The following is a 27321-nucleotide window of genomic DNA, read 5'->3' on the forward strand; positions in this document are numbered from 1 at the left end:
CTACTCATCCAGAACAGTGGACACTGTAGTGTTGTTCAGCTCACTGCTCACAGAAGCTGAGGTCAGCTGGATGCTCCTGTCAACAGTGGGGACTCTTCCACCAACAGTTTCATCAGTGTTCCTCTTTGGCCTCAGCAAGATAATGAAGCACTTGGGAAGAAATAGACAGCCTAACAAGCCATAGCTGGATGCCAAAATGGCAAATATTTCCACAGCCACCTTGAATTTGCCTTTGGTGCTCAAGTAAGCAGGAACAAAAGAGATCCAGACAATGAAAAAGACCAGCATCCCAAAAGTGATGCATTTCCCTTCATAATAGTTATCTGGCAGCTGGCGAGCCACAAAGGTTGTAAGAAAACACAGCAGAGCCAGAAAAACATCAAACCCAAATATGGAGCACAGAAACGCTATAGAACCTTCATTGCATTCAAAGATGATCTTTACATTTTGAATTTCAATGTTCTTGAACATGCTTGGAGGCTCCAACACCAAGTATGCTGCACATACACCAATCTCTCCTACAACACAGATCAGTACAATTATTTTTCAATAAACAGGGTGCATAGATACAAGGCAGATTTTGGATACAGAAATCCTATAGGCAAAAAAGAGTGAAATAGTCTTTCCTAGAATGGAAGACAGACAAAGGCAAAAGCCCAGTGCCAGAGTGATCTGGCGGGCCATGCAGGACCAGTTGCATGGCTTGCCTATGAACAGCATAGATGACAGCACAGTGATGACCAGAGACATCTGAATGAGGAAGCTCAGCTCCCGGTCATTGGCTTTCACCAATGGAGTGTGTCTGTGGATTACATACACAACAGTGACTGCCAAGACCACAAGTGCCCCAAAGATGGACAGGATGACAAGAGTGAACCCCAGGGCCTCCTCATAAGCGAGGAATTCCACAAGCTTTGGCACACACTTGCTCTTCTCTGCATTGGACCAGTCATCTTCACTGCATGGATCACATTCCCTTTGTCCTATTGAGAAAAAAACCAGAGAATTGACTTCAATGGAACCCAGTTGTTACTTTCAACTGTGAAAAGTCTAGGAAAGTTAAAGACCTGGACAATGTTCACTAGAAATCTGTTATAAAATAGACATAATATCTTATATTTAATAGTGGGAAATATTCTTGGTGTCTATAGATGCAGTGATAGATTGAGGGCTGTGTTCATGTTCAGAATTTGAACATTTCTTGTCAATTCAAGCCTTTCTTGAATTGGTCTTTTCCAGTGATGAGCTGTATTTTACTCCTTATCCTCCTATTGAAAAAAGAGGTATGTTTCTTTATTAACTCCAGCACAGGCCAGGAATGAGAAAATCGTAGCTTCTGATATGAAACAATCAAATTGACCGGGACACAGCTGGTGAAACCCTTGTGTTTTCATTTTCTCATCCAATATCCCCTCATGGAGGAGAATAATGCATATGCTCACTCTAATGTCACCAAGTCTACATGCTCATTTCAATGAGGGAAAACAAAACTACCATCATGGTCCCTAGGCTAAGAAGGCTAATTCTTGTAGTAGGCTCTAAGAAGAATCATTGGTGAACAAGGGAAAGCTAGTTGAGGTGAGATTATGGTAGATGATAGAATGGGTCCATTTATTATTAATTTAAATTCAGGTAAAGAGTAAGATTTGTTTTTAATCACTCTGATTTGTAGTCTTGACATCTCTGAGTACAATTCTGTGTGGCGTCTTGGGGAACTGGTGCCAGGGAGTTGTGCAGTTTACACTGTGCTTGTTTTCCATCCCAGACCATTTTATTATTTTTTTACACAATTACTCTGGGAACCATCTGACAAATGAAAAGCTAATCTTTGGTTCTTCAACCAAAAATCAAATGGAAATATAAATAAGCCTGGTCCTACACTGTACACAAAACCAAGCCTGCCTAACTCACTTCCAGAGCAAGCTCTCATAGGTGTACATTCTGCAGCAACTGTGCAATGCATGTACTTTCAGTACTTAGAGCTTTTAGAGAAATGGGTGACTTTTGTCCAAATACAATAAGTGCTGAATATGAAGAAAAAGCAAGTAATTTGAAGATTTTATGAACTTTTTTATATTTCATATTTTATTTATTTTGTTTGGTGTTTATAAACTTTATTGTGGTAGATCTTGTCTTATATTGGAAGTGAAAACTATTATTTTCCATTGGTCAAATGCATAGTGATAAATTAATTGTATTGGTTTCTTGACTCTTGTTATAGGCTGCTTATATGTTTTTATAAAGACTTATAAGAAACTCTCAGACATTCCTTGGTTAATTTAACCATATTACTACCAGTGCAAATGTCCCTATCATTACCTGGTTTCTCTGACACATATCCATCAGCACATGGGATACAATCAAAGCAGCATATGGGTTGTCCCTGTCGAATCCCCTTTCGGGTCCCTGGAGCACACACTTTTGTGCAGACTGAATCTGGAAGCTAGCAAAGATAAAGACCGTATATACACTGAGCAAAGATAGCTGATGAAGTGTGGCAATATGAGGTGCTTATGAACTTTTGCTAAAGAACAACCTTGGAAATGCGGAACAAACTCTAATGACATTTCTTTGCCATCTTGGTGATCAAAACCAAACTAATTCACATTACATGCTGTGGATGGATCAGTTTGCTTTGTCTCTTCATAATTTGATGGGACCTGTGACCCTAGTAATTGTCTTCCGCTCCTGCAAAATACCTATTTTCAGCAAAGGCATTCAAAAATATTTTTATGATAGTTAAACATTGATCATAATCATAAGTGGCTCATAGAAAGGAAGAAAAATGAATGCTCTTTTCCATGTAAATTATGAAGATCAAAAGATAATGTAGAGAAGGCATAACTTGGAATGCTTTCTTGCTATTTTCTTTTAGAAAATTTAGTAGTAATACAGAGCTCTTTGTAGTTTTATACTCTGCATTGATGTCTACCTTGAAACACAAAGTAAACCCAGCATTTACATATTAATCTATGGAGATAATTATTTACAGGACAGATAAAAGTATGTATTCCTAGCCAGGCATAGTGACAGCTTGAAGTACATAGTGAGACCTCAGCTCACAAATAAAAAACCAACTAACCAACAAACAATAAATCAAACCCAAACAAAAACCTAGAAAATTAAGCCTACAAAATCATAAACATTTAGAACATAAAATACATTTTTGGTGCTGTTTTTACATTCAATTTTGCTGGAAACCAACTTCATTATACAGTTTTCCCTCCCCTGAACTCCATATCACGGTCTACAACCCTGACAGATACCTCTAGCTCTATCAGAGGCCATGCCTTTGCTAGGAGCCCCAAGTACTTGAGATACCTCAAACCCCGAAGGCCATGCCATGCCAGTATCCTGAACCCCAGGGACAGTGCCAGTTTCCAGAACCTCAGATGTAATGGGACCCCTCATCCCCCCAAACTCCAGTGTTCCAGGAAACCCTGCTGCTAAAGGTAAAGTCTGACATTACTGGAAAGCCCTGAGGCCACTACAAAATGGCAGACTCCCTTTGGCAGTGAAGCTTCCTTTTCTGTAGCCAGGGGATCCTGAACCCTAAACCCCTTACCTGAGGAAAGTTACATAACCCTTAGGAAAATTACAGGTCCAACTCTTTCTCTCCCCCAATCATCAAGCACCTGAGATGCCCGGAATGCCTCCTCATGCTAATGAGGTATCTTAGAACATTATCCTTCAGCCAATTACCTTTGCTCACTTTAGATATTCCTACCCTCTCCCCCCAAATATTATAAAAGCACACTGGTCACCCCAAATAAAGTTGAGCTACCTCTCTGAAGCTGATCCCAGAGAGAAGCCTGCCATCTCTGTCATATTTACAGGCCATCTTAAACCCTGCTCTTTGACTCTGATCCTTTTATCTTCATTGGCCAGTGGCCAAGCACCCCAGAAAGAAGGGAAGGTCTAGTCAGAGGTAATATAGGTCACTAAAATCCCAGTGGAAACAGACTGCTGGACCTAAAGATTCTCTGGTTACTAGAACCACAGGTTGCACAAGCCAGAAGACGAGAGAGGAAACAGAAACCAAGGGGGAAAACATCTAAAAAAAAAATCCATCCAACAAATAAAAATATTTATCCAACAAAGATAAAGTCAGAAATTATCACTTACACCTATACTATCTNCAAACCTAGATGACTGAGGCCAGACAAGAAACAGAAAGCAAGGAAGAAAACATCCAAAAACCATCCATGCAACAAAGATGAAGTCAGAAATTGGTACCTTAACAGATATTATCTCTAAAGCCAGATAAATAGAGGCCATCGTAAGAAGACAACCAACAACACCCAGGACAATATGTTACAACTAGATACAACCTATTCTACTACGTCAAGCTCTGGATAGCTGAGGCACAAGAAAATACCTTCAGTCCAATTTTATGAAGATGATACAGTCCCTTAAAGAAGAATTGAACAACTGCCTTAAAGAAATTCAGGAAAACACAAACAATATGGTGAATGAAATGAATAAATCTCTTCCAGATCTGAAAATGTAAACTGAAGCAATAAGTAAAACATAAACTGAGGGAAACCTAGAGATGAAAAATTTAGGAAAGCAAACTGAAATGACAGACACAAGCATCCCCAAAAGAATATAGAATATGAAAAGAGAGAATCTCAGGCATAGAAGACATGGTAGTCTTCATTGATATAGTGGTAAAAGGAAATGTTAAATCTAAAATGTTTCTGACAGAAAACATCCAGGAAATCTGGACCTCTAAGGAAATCTGCGAATAGTAGGAATAGAAGAATAAGATTTCAAATCCAAAGCCCAGAAAATCTTTTCAATAAAATCAAAGAAAAAATTTCTCCCTAAAGAAGGAAATGCACATAAAAGTACAAAGTGCTTATAGAGCACCAAATAGGTTGGACCATGAAAAAATATCCCCCTGTCACACAACAGAAATAATAATAAACAAACACTATATGCACATAACAAAGAAAGAGTACAAAAAGCTGCAAGGGAAAAGGCCAAATAACATATAAAGGCAGACCTAGTAGAATTATACCCAACTTTTCAGCGGTGACTCTAAAAGGCAAAAGGGTCTGGATGTACATCTTATAGGCTCTAAGAGCCCACAAATGCCTTGACTACTATACTCAGCAAAACTTTCAATCACCATAGATGCAGAAAACAATATATTCCGTGAAAAAGTAAAATTTAAATAGTACATATCTTTAATTATTTTTACTATTTTTTATTTTCTTTTTTATTAGACATTTTCTTTATTTACATTTCAAATGTTATCCCCTTTCCTAGTTTCCTCTACAAAAATCCCCTATCCCTTCCCCCGTGCCCCTGCTCCCCAACCCACCCACTCCTGCTTCCTAGCCCTGACAATCCCCTTCCCTTCACATGACCAAGAGCCTCTTCTCCTATTGATGACTGACTAGGCCATCCTCTGCTACATATGTAGCTAGAGCCATGAGTCCCACCATGTGTTTTCTTTGATTGGGAATAAACCACCAATCAAAATATATTTCTTTAAATTAAGACCCACAGAAGGTGCTAGAAGGAAAACTCCAACCTAAGGAGGTTAAATATATTCATGAAAATACAGGAAATAAATACTATCACATTATCAAAATCAAAATAAGGGAAACACACACATGTACACAACACACACACTCACACTCACACACACACATTCATTTTTGCACAACTATCACCACCAAAATAACAAAAATTAACAGTCATTTGCCATTAATGTCTCTTAATATTAATGGACTCAATTCTCCAATAAAAAGATACAGGTTAAGAAAGTGTATGTAAAAATAGGATCCATCCTCCTCCTGCAAACAAGAAACACACCCCATCATCAATAATAGACATTACCTCAGATTAAAGTGTTGGGAAAAGATTTTCTAAGCAAATGGACACAGAAAAGAAAGCTTGTATAGTGATTCTAATATCTAACAAAATAAACTTCTAACCAAAATCAATCAAAAGAGATGGTGAAGGATACTTCACATTCATCAATGGAAAAATCTACCAGGAAGACATATATCTCAGTTCTAAACATCTATGTTCCAAATGCAAGGGCACACACATTTGTAAAAGAAACATTATTAAAGCTTAAATTACACATTGAACCCCACACATTAATATTGGGAGGCTTCAACATCTCACTCTCACCACTGGACAGGTCATCCTGACAAAAACCAAACAGAGAAATAATGAAAGTACCAGATATTATGACTCAAATGAACTTAATAGATATCTGCAGAATATTCCCTAAAATAAATATTGTCTCAGAATATCATGGAACAGTTTCCAAAACTTACCCCACACTTGGTCACAAAGCAAAACAAATATTTGTCTCAGAATATCATGGAACAGTTTCCAAAACATACCACATACTTGGTCACAAGCAAGGCTGAAAAGGTAGAAAAAAATAACCCCATGTATCTTATCCGACCACAGTAAGTTAAAGCTGGATTTCAACAGAACTAGAAATAATGGAAAGTCTACAAATGCTTGGAAAATGAATAGCTTTTTACTGAATTATCACTGTGTAAAGGCAGAAATAAATAAAGTATTTTCTATAATCCATGGTCATATTGCTGAAAACAATCTACAGATACAACACAATCCCCATTGAAATTCCAACTCAATTTTTCATAGTGTTAGAAAGAGCAATTCTCAAATTCATTTGGAATAAAAAAAATTCCAGGATAGCAAAATATTACCATTGCTGTACTACAGAGCAATAGTGATAAAAATTACATGCCAGGCAGGTAGATCAATGGAATAGAATTGAAGACCCAGAAATGAACCGACATACCTATGGTCACTTGATATTTGACAAAGGAGCTAAAACCATCAAGTGGAAAAAAAGACAGCATATTCAACAAATGGTGCTGGTTTAACTGGTGGTCAACATGTAGAAGAATATAAATTGATCCATTCTTATTTCCCTGTACAAAGCTCAAGTTCAAGTGGATTAAGGACCTCCACATTAAACCAGATACACTGAATTTAATAGAAGAGAAAATGGGGGGAAAACCTCAAACACATGGGCACAGGGGAAATTTTCCTGAAGAGAACACCAATAGTTTATGCTCTAAGACAAGAGTCGACAAATGGGACCTCATAAAATCACAAAGCTTCTGTAAGGCAAAGGATACTGTCAATAGGACAAAATGGCAACCAACAGATTAGGAAAAGATCTTTACCAATCCTTCATCTGATAGAGGGCTTATACAAAGAACTCAAGAAGTTAGACTGCAGAGAACCAAATAACCCTATTAAAAATGGTGTACAGAATTAAAGAATTCTCAACTGAGGAATACTGAATGGCTGAGAAGCACGTAAAGAAATGTTCAACATCCTTAGTCATCAGGGAAATGCACATCAAAACAACCCTGAGATTCCACCTCACGCCAGTCAGAATGGCTAAGATAAAAAAAACTCAGGTGATAGCAGGTACTGGAGAGGTTGTGGAGAAAGGGGAACACTCCTCCATTGTAGGTGGGATTGCAATCTGGTACAACCAATCTGGAAATCTGTCTGGCAGTTCCTTAGAAAACTGGACATAGTTCTACCGGAAGATCCAGCAATACCATTCCTGAGCATATAACCAGAAGATGCTCCAACAGGTAATAAGGACACATGCTCCACTATGTTTATAGCAGCCATATTTATAATAGCCAGAAGCTGGAAACAACCCAGATGTCTCTCAATAGAGGAATCAATACAGAAAACATGGTACATTTACACAATGGAGGAATACTTTAAAAACAATGACTTCATGAAATTCACAGGTAAATGAATGGAACTTAAAGATATCATCTTGAGTGATGTAACCTAGTTACAAAAGATCACACACATTATACACTCACTGATAAGTGAATATCACCCCAAAAGTTCTGAATACTCAAGATACAATTCACAGACCATATGAAGCTCAACAAGAAGGAAGACCAAAGTGTGGATGCTTCACTGATTCTTAGAAGGGGAAACAAAATACTTACAGGAGGAAATGTGGAAAAAAAAGTGTGGAACAGAGACTGAAGGAAAGGCTATCCAGAGACTGCCCTACCTGGGGATCTATCACATATACAATTGCCAAAACTGGACGCTGTTGCTTATGCCTGGAAGTGCTTGCTGACTGGAGCCTGATATGGCTGTCTCCTGAAAGTCTCTGCAAATGTCTGACAAATACAGAGGTGGATGCTGGCAACCAACCACTGGACTCAGCCCAGGGGTCTGCAGTGGAGGAGTTGGGGACGGGACTGAAGGAGATGAGGGGATTTGCAGTTCCATGAGACTGTGCCATGGACCAGGCTCAATTGGTCCCATCAATCCATGGGAATCAGGGGTTCTGGCAGGTGGACATGGAGTCAGCAAGAATTGACAGACAGAGACATGAGAGAGTGCTGAATCTGAATGTATTTTCACAAAGCAAACACCAGTCTTATATAATACAGAAAACAAAGGGGTAGGATGTCATAGCAGGCAAAGTACATTGAAGTATCTGACACAAAACAGAGGAATGGCTTCAAAGGGCTGACAGGAACAAGGTAATATTTACAGTAAGATAAAACAGCCCTGCCTAGAATCAGCTAATGACAGGTAAGGACTTCACACCCTAGTCACAATTTGTGCTACTCCTTTGAGCCTTGTGAATGCTAGCACCAGGGCATTCTGCTCTATCAGACCTTCTCATGAGTAATGCAATACCACAACCCTCTATTTCCTAGGCCTTGATAAATTCTTGCATATGAGTGTAACTTGGCTGTCCTTTCTTTTAATTATCTGTAGGGAATCTCCATTTGTCAGAAGAATTCACCAACTTGCTTCTAATATGCAATGTAGCCTGCTATATCAGGCTGTAATGAAGATTCTAAGTATACTTTGCTAAGCTTGCCCTGAGTTTCTAACTCTTATCCAGCAAAATACTGTAAGAAAGCATGCAAGACCCTCCACAATATTGCAGGGACAGATCTGGGGCATTCTAGCTATGGGAATGCCAAGGTTCCAGGAGGCTGTTTCCTTGAAACTCTGCCTCAGGCAGGACTGCTTCCAGGTTTCTAAACCTGTAATGTGAGTCACTTCTGGAGAGGATGTAGCAGGACTGTAACAGTGTCAGTTGGCCAGACCCGCAGAGCTCCCAGGGACTGGACCACCAACCAAATAGTATATGGAGGGACCTATGGCTCTGGCTGCATATGTAGCAGAGGATGGCCTTGTTGGATATCAATGGGAGAAGTGGACCTTGTGTCTGAGGGGGTTCTATACCCCAGTGTACAGTAACACCAGGGCTGTAAGGCAGGAGTGGGTGGATGGATGGGGGAGCATCGTTATAGAGTCGGGGGTGGTGGAATAGGGGGGTTTCTGGAGGGGAGACCTGCAAAGTGGATAACATTTGAAATATAAATAAAGAAAATATCCAATAAAAGGAAAAAAGAAAATATATGCTTTACATACCCATACTTATGGGACACAATGCAAACAATGGTAAGAGGAAAGTTCATAACATTAAGTGTCTTCATAAAGAAATTAGACAGATCTCATATTGGTAACTTAACAGCATACTTGAAAACTCTAGAACAAAAAGAAGCAATCACACCCAAGAGGAGTAGATGGTAGGAAATATTCAAACTGAGGGCTGTAATCAATAAAAAAGAAACAAGAAGAACAATAGAAAGAATCAATAAGACAAAGAGTTACTTCTTTGGGAAAATTAACAATAGAGACAAGCCTATTTCCCAACTAACAAAAAAGCAGAGAAAAAAGTCTAAATTAACAAAATTAGAAATGAAAATGGATAGAGAAGAAATTGAAGGAAAGACCATCCAGAGACTGTCCCACCTGGGGATTCATCCTACATACAGTTACCAAACCCAGACACTATTGTGGATGCTAAGAAATGCATGCTGACAGGAGTCTGATATAGCTGTCTCCTGAGAGGCCCTCCCAGAGCCTTACAAATATAGAGGTGGATGCTGGAAGCCAACCATTGAGCTGAGCACAAGATCCCTAACAGAGGAGTTAGAGAAAGGACTGAAGGAGTTGAAGTGGTTTGCAACCACATAGGAAGAACAACAATATCAACCAATGAGACCCTCCAAGAACTCCCAGGGTCTAAGCCATCAACCAAGGAGTACATATGGTCCCAGCTACATATATATAGCAGAGGATGGCCTTGTCAGGCATCAATGGGAGGAGAGGTCCTTGATACTATGAAGACTCTATAGATGCCCCAGTGCCGGGGAATCAAGAGTGGAGAGGTGGGACTGGTGAGTGTTGGAGGAACACCCTCATAGAACCAGGGGGAGGAAGAATGGGGTAGGGGTTTTCCCAGAGGATGGGGAACCAGGAAAGGGGATAACATTTAAAATGTAAATAAAGAAAATACCATTCATATATATATATATATATATATATATATATATATATATATATATATATATATATATATATATATATATATGAAAAGGGAAACATAACAAAAGACACCAAGGAAATTCAAAGGATCATTAGGTCATATTTCAAAAACATGTACTCCACAAAATTGGAAAAATCTAAAAGAAATGGATAGATTTCTTGATAGATTCCAATTACCAAAGTTAAATCAAGATAAGATAAACAATTTAAATAGATCCATAACCCCTGTAGAAATAGTCACAATAATTATGTCTTAAAAAAAACAAACAAGGGTAAGATTTTAGTAAAGAATTCTACCAGTCTTTCAAAAAAGAGCTAATCAATATTTCTCAAATTATTCTACAAAACAGAAACAGAAAGAACATTGCCAAATTAATTTTATGAGGCCACAGTCACCCTGATAGTATAGACTCAGAAGGACTTTTCTACTTGTATGTAGGCATTTAGAAGAATGCAAATAGATCCATATCTATCATCATGTACAAAACTCAAATACGAGTATATTAAAGTCTTCAATACAGATTTAGATGCACTGAATCTTGTAGAAGTGAATGTGGGGCATAGCCTTGAACGCAATGCCACCAGAGACAACTTCCTGAACAGAACACCAATAGTGCAGACACAAAGAGTGACAATGAATAAATGGAAGTTCACAAAACTGAAAACCTCCTATAAGGCAATGAACACTGCTCTCCAGACAACACTGCAACCTACAGAATGGCGAAAGATCTTCATCAATCTCACATCTGGAAAGGACTAATTTTTAATTATATAAAGAGCTCAAGGAACTAGACATTAAGAAACCAAATAATCCAATTAAAACTGGGGTACATATTTAAACAGAGAATTCTCAACAGAGAAATCTCAAATGGCAATAAACACTTAAATGTTCATCATCTTTAGCCATCAGTGAACTGCAAATCGAAATGACTTTGAGATTCTATCTTCACTTTCAGAATGGATAAGATCAAAACCACAAGTGACAGCTCATGCTGGCAAGAATGTGGAGCAAGGGGAATACTCTTCCATTGCTGGTAGGAGTGAAAATTTGTACACCCACTTTGGAAATTAATATGGCAGTTTCTCAGAAAGTTAGAAAGCAACCTACCTGAAGATCCAGCTATACCACTCCTGGGCATATATTCAAAGGACAATCCACTATACCTCAAGGACACTTGCTCAATTATGTTCATAGTAGCATATTCACAATAGCATGGAACTGGGAACAGCCTACATGTCCCTCTACTAAAGAATGGATAAAGAAAATGTGGCACATTTACATAATGTGAGTATTAGTTGTTAAAAACAATGACATCATGAAAATTTCAGGTAAATAGATGGAACTAGAAAAAAAAATTATCCTGAGTATTGTAACCCTGACCCAGAATTCAAATGTTGTATATATTCACTTAATGAGTGGACATTATATGCAGAGTAAATGATAACCCTACTACTATCCACAGACCCAAAGAGGCTAAGTAACAAGGAAAGCATGAGATGGGATGCATGGATATCTCTGGGAAGGAGAAATAGAATAGATATTGTGGGTGGAGGGTGGTGGGGATATGAGAACAGGAGGGATCAGATGAAGGAGAATGGAGAGAGAGAATACTGAGACAGCTAACTGGAATTAGAGGCCATCTAGGGCACAATCTAGTAACCCAGTATAATGGAAATTCCCAGGACTCTAAGAGAATGACTCTAGCTAGCTAAGGCTCCTAGCAATGGAGGATGTATAGCCTTAAATGGCTATTTCCTTTAACCAGGCAATTGGAGGCATTAGATACCAACCTAGCCATATAATATTTGACCTACAAAATGTGCTGGGTTAAAAGTTTCACAGAAATTATGGGAGTGGCCAACCAATGACTGGTTCAACCTCAGACCAGTGCTACAAGAGGAAGCTCACACTTGATAAAGACTGGCAAAAAAAAAAAGTGAATAAAATGATGCCTAAGGGTATTCTGCTATACTCAGATTGGTACCTAGCCCAATTGTTATTAGAGAGGCTTCATCCAGGAAGTGATGGAAACAGATGCAGATACCCACACCCAAATATTAGAAGCTCATAGAGCCCTGCCGAAAAAGAGGAGAGGAGGGGTTGTAGGAACCAGAGTGGGTGAGGTCAACACAAGAAAATCCACAGAATTAACTAACCTGGGCCCTTAGAATCTCAGAGAGACTAAACCAACAACGGGTGAGCTCACCTGGGACTGACCTAGGCCCTCTGCATGTTTGTAACAGTTGTGTAGCTTGGTCTTCTTGTGGGACTCTTAACAGTGGATGCAGGGGCTATCTCTGACACTTTTATTGCCTTCTGGGACCCTTTTACTCATACTGGGTTGTCTTGTCCAGCCTTAATACAAGGGGGATGTGTCTAGTTGTACTGCAACTTGATATGCTATGTTTAGTTGCTATCCATGGGAGGCCTGCCCTTTTCTGACTAAAAATAAAGGTAGAGAAGCAGGTGGGGGTATGGGAATAGGATGGGGGGGGGGAAACTGCAGTTGTCTTTTAACATAAATCATAATAAAAACAATAGGTTAAGTAAATACTATAAAGAAAAAATCATGAAAAATATATAACCCCAATTTTAATACAGAAGAAAAAAATAAAATTCCTAATTTCCATGGAAAGATTCTCAAAATATCAATACACTACTAAAGTATATTAAAAATTTCATATATTTTAGTATAACATGGATTCTTTAAATTCTAATTAGAACAAAGAACAACATGAAAAACATATGCTACACTAAGGAAATTCATTTTGAATATGGCAAAAATGTTAAGTGTTTTGCATTTATTTGGTGGTTGAAATAATAATGTTTTCTCTCTATAATAAACAAAATATGTCAGAACAACTAACCATTGAAGATTCAGTGTTCCAAAACAATGATGAATTCTTTGGAAGGACAAGTTCATGTTTTGTAAATGTAAATTTGTATTCTCCAACCTTGACAAAGGTGATTTCTCCAGTATTACCCATGTGCCAATTGAGGATATCATAATATCCATTATCTACATCTCCATTCGAATCAAGTTCTATTTCTGCTCCATCATGTGTAGTAATTTTCAACTTCTTAAAGTAATTCATTAGCTAACAATGAAGAGGAAGAAAAAGTAAAAGGAACTATCTCATTAATAATATCATGTTATTATTTTTAATATGACAAAATATTAAATTATGACAATGCAGTAAATAGTATTATAGGCATATTGGGTTAAATAATTTGTATAATCTAAGTTTGCCTATTTTCCTTTAATTTGGGCAATGGACAATTTCAATTTACCTTTTCCCCCTATTTATTTATGTATTTATTTACATCCCAATATCAGTACTTGTTTACTTTCAGTTCCCCCACAATACAGCTCCTCTCCCACTCAACCTCCCCTTCTCCTCTGAGAATGGGGAGTCCCCAACCTTCCTTGGAAATCATGCCACCCTGGCATATCAATTTACTGTGCAACCTCTTTCACTGAGGCCAGACAAGGGAGCCCAGTTAAGGGAATGGGATCCAAAGGCAAGCAACAGATTCAGGGACGGCACCTATTCCAGTTGTTGAGGTACCAGCATGAAGACTAAGCTGTACATCTGATACATATGTGCAGGTGATGGGAGGGGATAGATCTAGCCCATGCTTGCTCTTTGGTTGGTGGTTAAGTCCGTGGGAGCTCCCAAGGTTCTAGGTTAGTTGACTCATGGACTTCCTATAGCATTTCTATCGCTTTTTGGTCCCTCAATTCATCTTCCAAATTTTCCACAAGATTCCTGAACTCCATCTATTGTTTGGCTGTGGGTCTCTGGGTCTGCTTCTATTAGATGCTGGGTGGAGTCTTTCAGAGGAAAGTTATAGTAGGATCCTGTTTGAAACAGTAACAGAGTATTAATAGTGTCCGGTATTGGTTCTTGCCCATGGAATGGCTTTCAATTTTAGCCAGTCATTGGTTGATCATTCCCTCAGTCTCTGCTCCATCTTTTTCCTGTACTTCTTGTAGGCAGGACACATTTTAGATGAAAAGTTTTGGGAGTAGGTTGTTGTTCTTATCCCTGTTCTTATCCCTGCTTGGCAACAGGAGGTAGCCACTTCAGGTTTCATATTGCCTACTGCTAGGAGTCTAAAGTTAATTCCATGGACTTCTTGGGTCCTTCTTTAAATATAAAAAGATACAGAGACTAAAATAAAACAAGGAAAAGAAATAAATAAAACTGTTCAAGACGTGAAAATGGAAACAGAAGCAATTAAGAAAACACAATCTGAGATAATCCTGGAGATGGAAAACTTAGGAATGACAACAGGAAGTAGACATGAGAATTGCCAAAAGAATACAAGAGATGGAAGGGAGAATCTCAGGTTTAGAAGATACCATAAAGAAATTGATACATTTGTCAAAAAAATGCTAAAGCTAAAAAGTTTCTAACACAAAATATCCAGGAAATTTGGGACATTAATTTACCTTTGACGTACACACAAATTGTATGTCTTTGTTAGCATAGTATAAGTTTATACTAAAGTTTAGCTCCTTATCAAGAGACAGGTAATGTTTATAATATTTTCTTTTCCCTTACCAACATTTCCTGTGTAAAGATACAAATGTCTTCAATTATTTCCTTCTTTCCAGATGCTAAAAGTTAAATTCAACAAGTTTATGTTTTATAAACGTTTCCTCCCGTATTCAGTTTGTAGTTTCAGGGAAATTCTTTTTCTTCTTCTTTTTAATTTAGATATTTTCTTCATTTACATTTCAAATGTTATCCCAAAAGTCCCTATAACCTCACACCACTCTGCTCCCCAACCCACCCACTCCTGCTTCCTGGCCCTGGCATTCCCCTGTACTGGGGCATATAATTTTGGCAAGATCAAGGGTCTCTCCTCCCAATGATGGTCGACTAGGCCACCTTCTGCTACATATGCAGTTAGAGACATGAGCTGTGGAGGTACTTGTTAGTTCATATTGTTGTTCCAACTATAGGGTTGCAGACCCCTTCAGGGAAACTCTTTAAGTAGTAAGCATAATATCTCAAAATATCTTTAGGAAGTCCATGATATTGAGCAGATTCACTAGATAGCATCCTGGCAGTGTTAGCAAGGAAAGCTGAGAGTCCTCAGACTATGTTTAAAGTGCAAAGAAGAATCAGACAATACAATGTGCAAAGAAGACTCTTGAGACCAGTCTGTCTGTTGGGGGGAAACAGAAACCAGCTGAGCTGCCTGGAAATTATTTACACCAACTTAGGAAGTATTCTCCTTAGAGCTGTCAAAAGGCTGTTCTCCAGTTACCAGTTTTTGTGAGCTGTCACCCAACTGAATTGGGCTTTGGTATCGCATCTGTCTTAATGTCATTTTTGCTCCTGTAACTAACCCCTCACCCATATTCCTTTGTGTAACCTGAATAAAATTATTGGTTCACTGAGTTGGTCTTTGGTGGTGTCTGTAGTGTGTATAGGGTTCCCTATTTTGGGTGAAGTAGATATGTGGGCTGCATCTCCACAGGAAAAGTTTTGTCACATCACAGTTGCTATTGTAGAAAGAATGTTGAAAAAGGGCATAGAGAAGGTAATGGCTGACTGACTTAGGAAACTGGAAATTCTTCATTTCTCAGTATCTTAGTAGGATTTTACTGCTGTGAAGAGACACCATTACTAAGCAATCTTATAAAGAACAACATTTAGTTGGGGCTGTTTGCAGGTTTTGAGGCTTAGTCCATTAGCATCAAGGCAGGAAGCATGGCAGTGCCCATGCAGTCATAGTGCTACAGGAGCTGAGAGTTCTACATCTTCATCCAAGGGAAGCCAGGAACAGATTGTCTCCCACTTGAGTAGAAGGAGGGTCTCATAGCCTACCCCTACATAAAGACAATTTATCCAACAATGCTACACGTACTCCAATAAGGCCACACCTCCTAATAGAGCCACTCCATGTACCAACCATATACAAACCACCACACTCAAGAGAAAGTCCAATATAGCTCGACTTTTAGCATTAGCAGGGGATTTCCTTGAGAGTATGCCTCTGCATTCTAAGCTTCCACCATGCAGAAATGGCCATGGCCAGTGGTACAATAGTTCATGGGACTGATGTTAAATCTTGGGACATTGAGACATTGCCAGAGACACTGAGAAGAATCCTTTCTTCTCAATGAGAAAACAACCTTTGTCTAACTCACTCCTTTCCTAATTAACTTTCTGTAGGTAAAAGGATGCTTTCTTTAGCATAAAGGAAATCTATTACACAGGGCATATCCTTGATCTTCATCTGCACTACATGCTGCACTTGGATTTCTCAACCAAAGGACCCAGTGTGGTCGCAATCACACCACAGACCAGCAAGTCTGTAGAAGCTTGTAGAAAGAGCCTACATAGTTGAGTCTGAAGATCTGAAGTCTTTTGCTTCTGTTAAATATTTTGACCATGAGGAAGGCTCACATTTCACAAGCATTATTTGCCTGGTACATAAAAAGAAGATAATCATTCTTCTTAATATTTGTCATAGGAATTAAGGCTATGTATGTGAAAGATTTATTAAGTGAATCTATTAAGACAATGTTTTAGTCACCATTTATTCCTGGGGATTTTTGTGTCACCTGGCCTCTTGCTTTTCTTCTGACTCTTTTCCTGTCTATTCTTCCCTATTATAATGAAATGTATGTCAAAAATAATGAAAACTTAACTTTTATGCTAAGTCCATGAAATGTTATATCCACTCCTTATCAATAGTCGAGCAAATAAATGGTCAAAACTTCTACAATCTGATTGTTCCCTAGATCAGCCTTCCTCAAGTTTCACTTCATAAACTTTTAGATTATAGGACACATTTCTCTAATGTCATGTCTTTCTCAAGGATTTAGAAATGCCAGGTGGGTATTGGGCATGACCCTAATTCCACAGACTGATGCAAGGTATATAGTATAAATTTGTCTCAGGCAGAGAAGGAAGTGAAAGACTAGGAGAAGTAATGTAAGAAGACAAAAAAGCAGTGTAATTTAGAAATGTTCAATAAATAACAGAATTTCAAAGGTTTTCTAGTCTTGTCTATAGGTACAATAAGCTTGAAACATAAATAAAGACTGTGTATTTATTTTGGTTTCTGTTAAACAAATGCTTTACACTGACACATTTACCAGGCTTATCTGTTTATATGTTATTCTTTGATGTAAGGAGTTAATTTTTTAACTTGTTGACATAAGGTGCTATATGAAGAATAACAACTCTTGATGTGGACAATGAATGAATTTCATCTTGACACTATGTAGTCCCTATCCCATCTTTAAAGCCTTTCAACCTGCAGTAATTGCTTCTTTGAGCAAATTTAAATTTAGCATTTAAGTATTCCAATAAGTTATAGGACCATTGTTCAGTATTCAAGAGTGTTCTTTATCATGGCAGAAAAATTCAAAGGACTTCTAGTAAAATGATATCTTTGACATCTAAAAAGCATTTAACTTATCATTGTGTATGTATTAGAACTTTCTTAGTACCAGTGAACATATCTGTTCTATTTCTGTTCTGTTTCTGTGACAACTACAAAACTGGGAGAAGAAAGAGTTATTTGGTTTACAGTTCCAGGTCACAGTCCATTGTTGATGGAAATCAGGGTTAGAATGTACAGGCATAACCACAGAGGAATTCTGCTTATTGGCTTAATCTTTGGCATATATGATGAGCTATATTTCTAAAATATTCCTGTTGCATCTGCCTAGAGAATGTGTTACGCAAAGAGGACTGAGCCCCCTCACATCAATCATGAATAGAGACAAGCTCATGTAGACATAAGGCAATCTGATCTAGGAAGTGCTTCAGTTGAGATTTCCTCTTTCTAGGTGATTGTAGGTTGGATAAAGTTGCTAATAAAACTCTAGTCAGCATTCTTAGCATTCAGACCTTGCATCATTTATAAGTTCCATGCTAGTTTCTGAAAACAGCATGTTTCACAGGAATAGCTGACTTTAAATCTGGACAAGAGAGTGTATAGAATGAAGCTGTAATGTTCAGAGGTTTCAAAAATAGGTAGTCCTTAGAAATAAGATTGAAGGTCAGTAAAAGGAACCAGTGCCTACTCAAAGTGGCTCTGGGAGCTTTTGGAAGCAAAGTAAGTAAATTAATTATGGATTAACCCCCATAGAAGAAAAAAAAATCCTGGATTCTATCTTGATATCCATAATTGGTAGAGGAAGTGTAGAAGTCCAGATAACATAAATAGATAGAGAAAATGGCAAAAAAATCATTTTTCAAGCAGCAAAGTTATCATATGTATTTAGCATGAGATTAATTTTCAATGGTTGCTAACATTGGAGGGGCAAAGGATAATGAAAGCAAGGCAGTTTTACAGCTGCACAATATTGTCTAGAAGGATAATTGCTGTTTTCGTTTTTATTTTGAGTTTTGAGAGAAGGCTTTACCCTATATCTCTGGTGGGCCTGGAACTCGCAATGTAGCTGAAGTTAGCTTTGAATCTGTGACAATAATGTCTCAGCTAGGAAGAAGTCATGAGTCAAATGAGTGGTGGCAAAGAGTGGACAGAGGCATGAGTGACTATCACAAGGTAATTATTGGTTCAGTAGGAAAATATAATACTTTCTGATGAGAAAAATGGTGGGAAAATATAATACTTTCTGATAGAAAAATGGTGGTATTACTTAACAGTAATAATGAAAGCTAATTATATTATTTGACCCCTGATATGCTATATTGAAAATGGACACAATTAAGGCTGGAGAAACTGCTCAGATATTTATAGCACTTGTTGATTTTGTATATCACTAGTTTTGATACCTAGGGCCGATATGGAAGCTCATATTTGCCTAGAACTACAGTTTCAGGGGTTTTAATACCCTAGTCTGACCTCTATCGTCACCAGGCATGCCTGTGACCCAAATAAATTCTTGTAGACAAAACATGTATATGCATAAAATAAAATATATCTAGATAGAGACATAACATCATCACCAAATAATGTATATGCATAACTTAATCATAATAAAAAAATTAGACAAACCTAAATTGAAAATCAGTCTAAAAATACTGGAGGAATGGTTCGTTGATTAAGAACATTTGCTGCTCTTGCAGAGAATTCAGGTTTGATTTCAAATGCTCATAGTGTTGCTTCCCAACCATCTATAACTCTAGTTCCCCGGGATCTGAATTCCCTCTTTAGATTACTGTGGGTATTGTCATGCTTATGGTGCACAAAAATGCACACTTGGAAACACACATATTAAGTAATATAAAATAAAACTTTAAAACAAAGTATCATGGATAAGAAGACACACACACAAAAAAAGAAAATTTCAGAATGTGTGGTGAGGGGGTAGGGATAACAGAATGAAGCGTGTTACCTGGGCTACTAAGAATAGCCAGCACTGAATGTTGTGTGGGCCAACCTGAATATGAAAGATAAGTGGAACTTCCAGGGTCCTAGCTAATGTGGCCTCTGGTATGACAGGTTGTCATGTAAGAGTAAGTGGATAATGATAGGGAAGGAAGAAGTAACACATTAGCGATGTTAAGTGAAACTGGCTGAGTGGGGATGACAAGAACAAGGCAGGGATGCTTAAGTTCTATATTTCTTATAAGAGGAGGGTATGGACAGAAACAAGCAGGAAATCATGGATGAGACCACTCTTGGCAAGACCACCCAGGCTACTGGGTACCAACATGAATTAACAGCAGATCAAGGACAGGCACAATGGATGTGAATGTCCCAGATAACCTCTATCATCTTTACCCCTTGACATCCATCCTTTTGTGTGGCTCCCACTACATCATACGAAGAAATCATCCTCTAGTCTTTAAGATAGATATGACCAATCATTAAAATATAAGTTCTGGAGTGTAAGGAAAATTGTACATAACATCTAGTACTTATCATAACATGGAGGGACATACAAATCTTTTTCTAACATGAACATGATGTATTTGAAGCCAAAATAGTTACCTTAGATAACAAGTTGCATATTGTATACGGGGAACAGACCAAAGGAAGTAACTAGAGTCACTACCTCGTGCTTTACTCTTAGATACTTTTATGTTTCACTTCTGAGTTGAAAAAACAGCATATTTTGTAAAAGGCATTTTTTTCTTTTGTGAGACAGGTTTGTTGTTATTGACAACAAACCTAGTAATTTGGTAACAAATGAGGATGTAAAATGAACAATCAATTCATCCAAATTTTAATGTTATAAAATCATATGGAAGCAAATCAGCAGTTTCAATGGTGGGTAATTGTCAGCAAACCTGGGTTTTTACCTCATGCTGTATCATAGGGTTAAATAACATACCTCTTTGGGCTCAAAGTCAGGTATATGTGAACATTCTGTATTATTCCTATATTCTTCTAATAAGTCACAACTGCTTAAACGATCCAAGGCATAAGCCATAAGATACACAGCTTGTTTGACATTGTTTGTGATTCTTAGCTGTGATGTATCCAGATAGGTATTTTTCAGATCCTCCAGCTTCTCCTCTCCAGTGCAGAGCTGATCAGATATGTCATACAATCTGTCTTCTTTACCAGTCATATTCACTCTGTGGTCCACATTGTAAGGCACACTGCTGTTGGGCCAGGTACAGTTAAAAGCAGTTTGCCAGAATTCAATGGTCAAGACATCATTTGGATTCTTGCTAGGGTGTACATCATAAAGAAATTCTTTTAATCCTGGTATAACACTTCTTGGTATTGCAAACCCAATAGTTCCACCAAAATAGGGAAAATACTCAGGCTTTGCAATGAGAGCAGAGGTAATCCAGGCTTCGCTGGCTATCCATGTCCTGTCAGTTATGTTATGATGTATCACTTCCAGTACAAACGGGCTGAGATCAATGTCAGTTGTAAAAAGCACAATTACTTTGGCAGTGGAACTCTTTATTGCCTTAATAACTTTTTGCATTTTCTCATTGGAGTAGACTTTGGGAATGGTTTCAGAGAAAGCAACACAGAGGTTGGCAGTCTCCATTTTTTCTCTAAAGGATTTTACTCCATATTTTCCATAATCATCATCAGCTGCAATAGCACCTACCCAGACCCAACCAAAGTGTATGATAAGATTCACCATGGCCTCAGACTGAAACTTATCGCTGGGTATTGAACGATAAAAAGATGGAAACTGGAATGTGTCACTAAGAATTGCACAGGAAGAAGTATAGCCCACCTAAAATGAAAAAAATATATATTTATAGTTACTGGGAAACAGGAACTAACTCTTAAATGATGTCTTCAGAATATTGAGAGGGACAGGATCATTCTTTTCTTTGCCCTTTCTGTAGACAATGACTTTCTACTGTTGTTTCTACTTGTTGGATCAGGGATGCCAACTGTTAAGATGACACTCAATGTCGCTACTTTTCATGGGTGAGATCACAGCAGTGTCAGGAAGGAAATGATATTTTCCTTCACCATCCTGGACATTGTTGACTCTCTGAGTGAGGATATCCAGTCTCTTCATCAGCTTTAGCATCTCCTGTGCAGAGATGAGCAACTGAGTCCAAGTCTCAGTCTGCTCAGTTGCATGAATTTGTCTCTTATGTGCTCTACTGGTCTGACCTCTACTCCCAGATTCCTGTTCTGCTCTTTCTTCTCTTAGTTCCCTGCTGTCAGGACTCCTGGGTATGTATGTCCTAAAACTTGACTTGAGAGAGAAGATAGAATGGATTACTCCAACCAGAAGCCTAAACATTATTCTCCTACAAGGTTACCAGAAAAGTACTTAGGCAGGAAAATGAAAAGCAAGTCGTCCTCTCCTGCTCAGTAGTCCTGTTTTGTACTTAGCTTTTAGGGAGACCTAGGCATGGAGATCAGGCAAGCATGTATTACTGTATCTTTGCTGTAGTGGATCCTCCATTTGCTGACTTGCCTCCCCATGAAACATGTTACTCTCTCTCCCATCCAATTTCATGTACTAAGACTTGACTTCCAGTGTGATGGTCCATAACTCTTTAGCTCCAACTTATTCCTTCATGAAAACTACATTACTTCTCCATTGTCTTTTCTTCTGTCCCTTTTCCTGTTCTTATTCCACTGGCTAATGTTTGTATTCTCCTTTCTAATTACACAAACAGCAGAATCATGGAAACTATTGTGTAGGAAGGAATCCCTTTAAGAAGAAATGATATCAGATTTTTGAGGTTTGGCAAATTATTTATCATATAAAATCTTGTTACTTGTACCTTTTGAGTCTTTGTCTACCCCACAAAAAAATTAATGATAAGTTATATGTTTTGGTTTTTTAATATAAAGGCATTAAACAGAAGATTTAAGAATGTTTCCAGATTTACTAAAAAACTGGGAAAATGTATCTAGAAGTTCTAGGCTGTGCTTCAGGTCATTAGAGTTTATTGGAAGATAGAGCTCATAGCAGGTGCGGTTTGGATGAGGTACATGAAGCACATCACTAACATATATTCCAACTTACCAGCCTTTAAATTAAATACTATGTTTGCCTGGGGCTGTGGGTCATTAACGCAGCATTTATCTACAAAAAGCAAGTTCCTGGGTTTTATCTCCAGTATCACAAGAAGAAAGAAAGAAATGGAGAGAGAGAAAGAATGAATGAAATTGGAAAGAAGGAAGACGAGAGGAAGGACAGATGAGTGAAATACTGCCATTAAGTCAGTATCACCAATAATCTTTTCATCATTCATATCAATACATCCTGACCCCTTAATGACACTGCCTTTGAAGTAATCCTAGGTTCCTTTATTTTCCTAATAGTTCCAGCTCTGCAATTACTTATTCTTGTATTGGAATATGCTACTCTCTTTAAGTTTAAAGTAACCTATTAAGTTAGCTAGTGTGAAATCCCAATCTCACTTAAACATGCCAGTGTGATGATTTTACTCATGACTCACAAGTGTCAACAGAGACCCAGAGAAAAACCTGTGCTTTATTCCAGCCACCAGTCAACCACCAAGTATTTATGGATGACCTTTATTGTGTTCTACACAGTGCACGAAGCACAGTGACCACTGAGATGTTAATATCCTCATCACAGCACCACCAGTTAATCAATACAAGCATAATGCACTAGATCACAAGTCAGTATAAATAGGCCATATAGTGTGCACTGTTTTGAGTTTGGTGGAGCAGAGTAACTGGGAAAACCTGGCCCTGTTTCATGTTATCTCTGTACGTTATTTCGTCCTCTCTGGACCACACTGTTATTTGCAATAATTTCTACATGCTGTTTGTATTTTTCTCTCTACTTTTTTCTGTTCTTTCTTTCTTTCTTTCTTTCTTTCTTTCTTTCTTTCTTTCTTTCTTTCTTTCTTTCTTTCTTTCTTTCTTTCTTTCTTTCTTTCTTTCTTTCTTTNTTCTTTCTTTCTTTCTTTCTTTCTTTCTTTCTTTCTTTCTTTCTTTCTTTCTTTCTTTCTTTCTTTCTTTCTTTCTTTCTTTCTTTCTAACTTTCTTACAGGGTTTCTGTATGTAACTGCCCTGACTGTCTTGGAACTCTCTTTGTAGACCAGGCTGTCCTAGAAGCCACAAAGATTCACCTGCCTCCACCTCCAAAGATCTGTAACTAAAGGCCTGTGCCACCCCTCCTGGCACAGCGTTTGTAAATTTTTCTAAGTACATAGCATACCATTCCAAGTTACCTGAGGCATGTAATACAACCCCAGAATTCTTGCAGCAGCAATGGACAAGGATGATCCTCCTGCTCCAATAATTCCTACTAGATATTTCCCAGTGCTGTTTCTAAAATTGGGCTTGTTTTCTTCCTGTCCTGTAAGAAATGCCAAAGCAGTCTCCATTGCTTTGGAGACAGAGAAACAGGTGTCGAAGATCTGATAGCCTAGGGTATGGTTGGGCAAAATATCCTTCCTCGCATTAATCTCCTTGATGGTGTGGATCATGGTTTTCATCCAGCGGAAACCCCGGAAGTTAAACCTGGAAAGGCAAAGCATTTGTGAGCCAGTGGCCATTAAGGGGCTTAGGAAAGGGGAAGCTTTTTAGGGAAGATGGTTCAGTTAAGTGAGTGATTACAGCAAGTACCTCAGTTTTCTGCATGTGTTAAATTTTCACAAATGACAGTACAATAGTAAAAGATTCAAATAGTAGTCATATTCAGTCTTTATAAGTGACTGATTTACATTTTTAACCTATTTTTCTCTTATATGCCACATTATTTCAAAATTTCTCGTTATTTCTTTTCAAAATTGTTTTTCTAATCACAATTCTCTCCACCAAATGCACCTAAGTAACCCTAAAACAGACTTTCTCACTTCAATGGAGGCTCGCAGAACGTGATTCTTCTCTCATTTTTGGCTTGTTTTCCACTGAATATTTATTATGACAATAAAATAATTAACTTTAATACATTAAATACGTATGGCAGTCATTATTAAAGTCAGCATGTACATTTCTGTATCCTATGTTTCAGTTGCCCCATGCATCTTACTGTTGAGAGACCTTTAACTGAAGTTTTCTTCTTGCTATTCTCTGTAAAAACATAAATGTGAGACTCTTACTTTTTTCTGCATCCATTAAAAATGGACATATTTCCTCTGTAGTCCATCACCATATTGTTTTCAAGGTTTTCTAAGTGAAGCAGCACCAAACCCTCCTCTTCTCGTGCTCCTTTCCTCCTGAATTTTAACCATACTTTAACAAAAATTGCGAAAAGCAGTTATTCAAATAATTGTTCTCTTGATATCCTCTGTATCTAGCTAGACTACTTAATTTTATATCATCAGCTTAATAGGTACTTTAAGTTCAAGACCTAAATGTAACTACCTTTATTCACAGTTTGGAATTTTCCTTCCTGTCTGTGTGAGTGCACATTCTGTTCTGTGTGGAGAAGAGAGGTCAATGACAAGCCCTCAGTAACTCTCCACCTTATTGTCTGAGATAGGGTTCCTCATTGATCCTGAAACTTGACTTGGCTAATCCAGTCTGCCAGGAAGCCCTACTGGTCATCCTGTCTCTGCTTACTGAGCACTTGGGTAGCAGATTGTTACTACATCAAACTTTTTTGTGTAGGTCTAGGACCTATGACTCAGGACCTTTTTCTTGCAAGACAAGGTTTTTACCAAATGAGCCATCTCTCCAGATCAGTCTATTTAAGTTTTTAAGTTCCTCTGGTGTTGTATAGTATAAATATAGTAATTAAGGTCCTGTTTTCATTTTTTTTTTTATTTTTACAAAAAATGTTGATCTTTGTAAGGAAAAAGGAAAGTAATCAAGCAATAATAATTAAAACAAACAGTGATGGAAATAGATGTATAAACAATGAAATTCAAAGAACATGTAGCCTAGACTATAAGAGCTACACCAAGGTTTGCTGGATGACAGAAAGATGAGGATGGGGCTGCTGATAGACAGCTGGTGAGAAGTTATTACAACTGGAGAAAGTTCCTCCAGCTAGGGAAACAGTTAAGGACTGAAGAGATAAGTATTTATAATTGCATATTGTGGGTGGGAAAACAATTAACGACAAGCAGAAAACAGAAGGGACTAGAACACAAACGGCTTTACCTTTCTGTTAGTTTCTAAGTTGACACTGATGACATCATACACTTATAAATATCTTTTAAAGTAAGATATACTTTCCTTTTAAGAGGTAGAAAAATACCATCTGCTTTCAGCCTGTAACTCCACATTTAAAATAGCCAAAGAATTAATTAGTTCTTCCCAAAGGAAAAAGGCTATCTGCCCCAAACTGAGTTATTTACGATATTGGAAAAAGTGGAATCATCTCTGATATCCAGGCTTATAAGCTGTGTGGGAATATTTTCTATTATTAATAAAATGTTGACCTGGTAACTGATACAGTAGTGTGGATAGAACAGGCAGTAAAATGGGCAGTAGACATCTTACTATGATGAAAACTGCACAGAAGGGATGAGGGCCCTTTGAAGATTAATAAGAAAAACTTCTCAATGCCCATAAGTGATTATTGTGGAGACAATAATTCATTGGTTTTTATTAAGTTTCCCACAGTACTATTATATACTTCGTACACAATCATAAATTTATTTCCAAAAGGACCCAAAATTGGATGTAGAAAATAAAAGGGAAATGCTTTGTGATGGCAGTGGAATTGTGGGCTATTGTTTTGTTTTCTTTTAATTTATGGCATTCTTTTCATATATAAACTCCCCACACATCTCTCTCTGTGTTTGTAAGATACATATATTCACAGACATCTATTTTATCCCAATTTTGTTTTTCCCACAAAAGATTATTTTATTTGAGTATGAGGAATTCTGTTTTTTGATATGTTATCTTGTAGGAGATAGCAGCAGGGATAGAAGTTTTCCTGCAGGTCAGAATCCTATCATGAACATTTCCTCAGACACAAAGCAGAGTGCCCAGACTGCACACTTGAACTTGAGATTGTAACAATTAACAGTGAAGCTGCAGCACACTGTGCAGCACCTGTGTTTCTCAAACCTCGGTGTTCACACACACCAACAGAAGTCTTCTGAATGTGTGGATTCTCTTCTGCAGATGTGGTGTGCAACCTCTGGTTCTATATGTCTAAGAAGATTTTAGATACTGCTGCTGGTGGTCAACTGAGAACCCTCTTAGGAATAACTTTCTGAGAACCAACCACAAAAAGCCTCTCCTTCTATAAACTTTAACAAAGTCAAGTAAAACCAGATTTAAGAACTTGAACTGGAAACCAGGCTCCATGCTAACCACTCTTTTCAGGCCACCCAGATGAAGGTGAAAAAAAAAAAAAAAGATTTCTCAATCACTTACCCCTCACACATGGCTGATATGGGTACTTCGTCAGAGTTATTTGTTGGGATGGTTCTAGAGTGAATAGGAAATAGTCCTCCAATAACCATAGAATGGTTTTCAGCTTCTACATATCCAGTCAAATTAAACTTGCGCAGCAACTTGCATTGCATATTCGCATGTAATCCAACCCATAAAAATGCAGTTAACCCCAGAGTTAAGCACATCTTTGTGCTAGCCAT

The 27321-nt window shown here is 37.9% G+C and overlaps 1 protein-coding gene across 1 annotated transcript; it reads right to left on the reverse strand.

The window, feature by feature from the left end:
- LOC110320656 (vomeronasal type-2 receptor 1-like) lies at positions 1-27321 on the reverse strand. Its single transcript, XM_021196758.1, is given in 6 exon segments — positions 1-983; positions 2320-2443; positions 13273-13503; positions 20682-21551; positions 23992-24283; positions 27101-27321. Coding segments are annotated over 6 exon segments (2721 nt in total).

The sequence above is a fragment of the Mus pahari genome, chromosome 4 (genome assembly GCF_900095145.1).
Source record: "Mus pahari chromosome 4, PAHARI_EIJ_v1.1, whole genome shotgun sequence".
Lineage (NCBI taxonomy): Eukaryota > Metazoa > Chordata > Mammalia > Rodentia > Muridae > Mus > Mus pahari.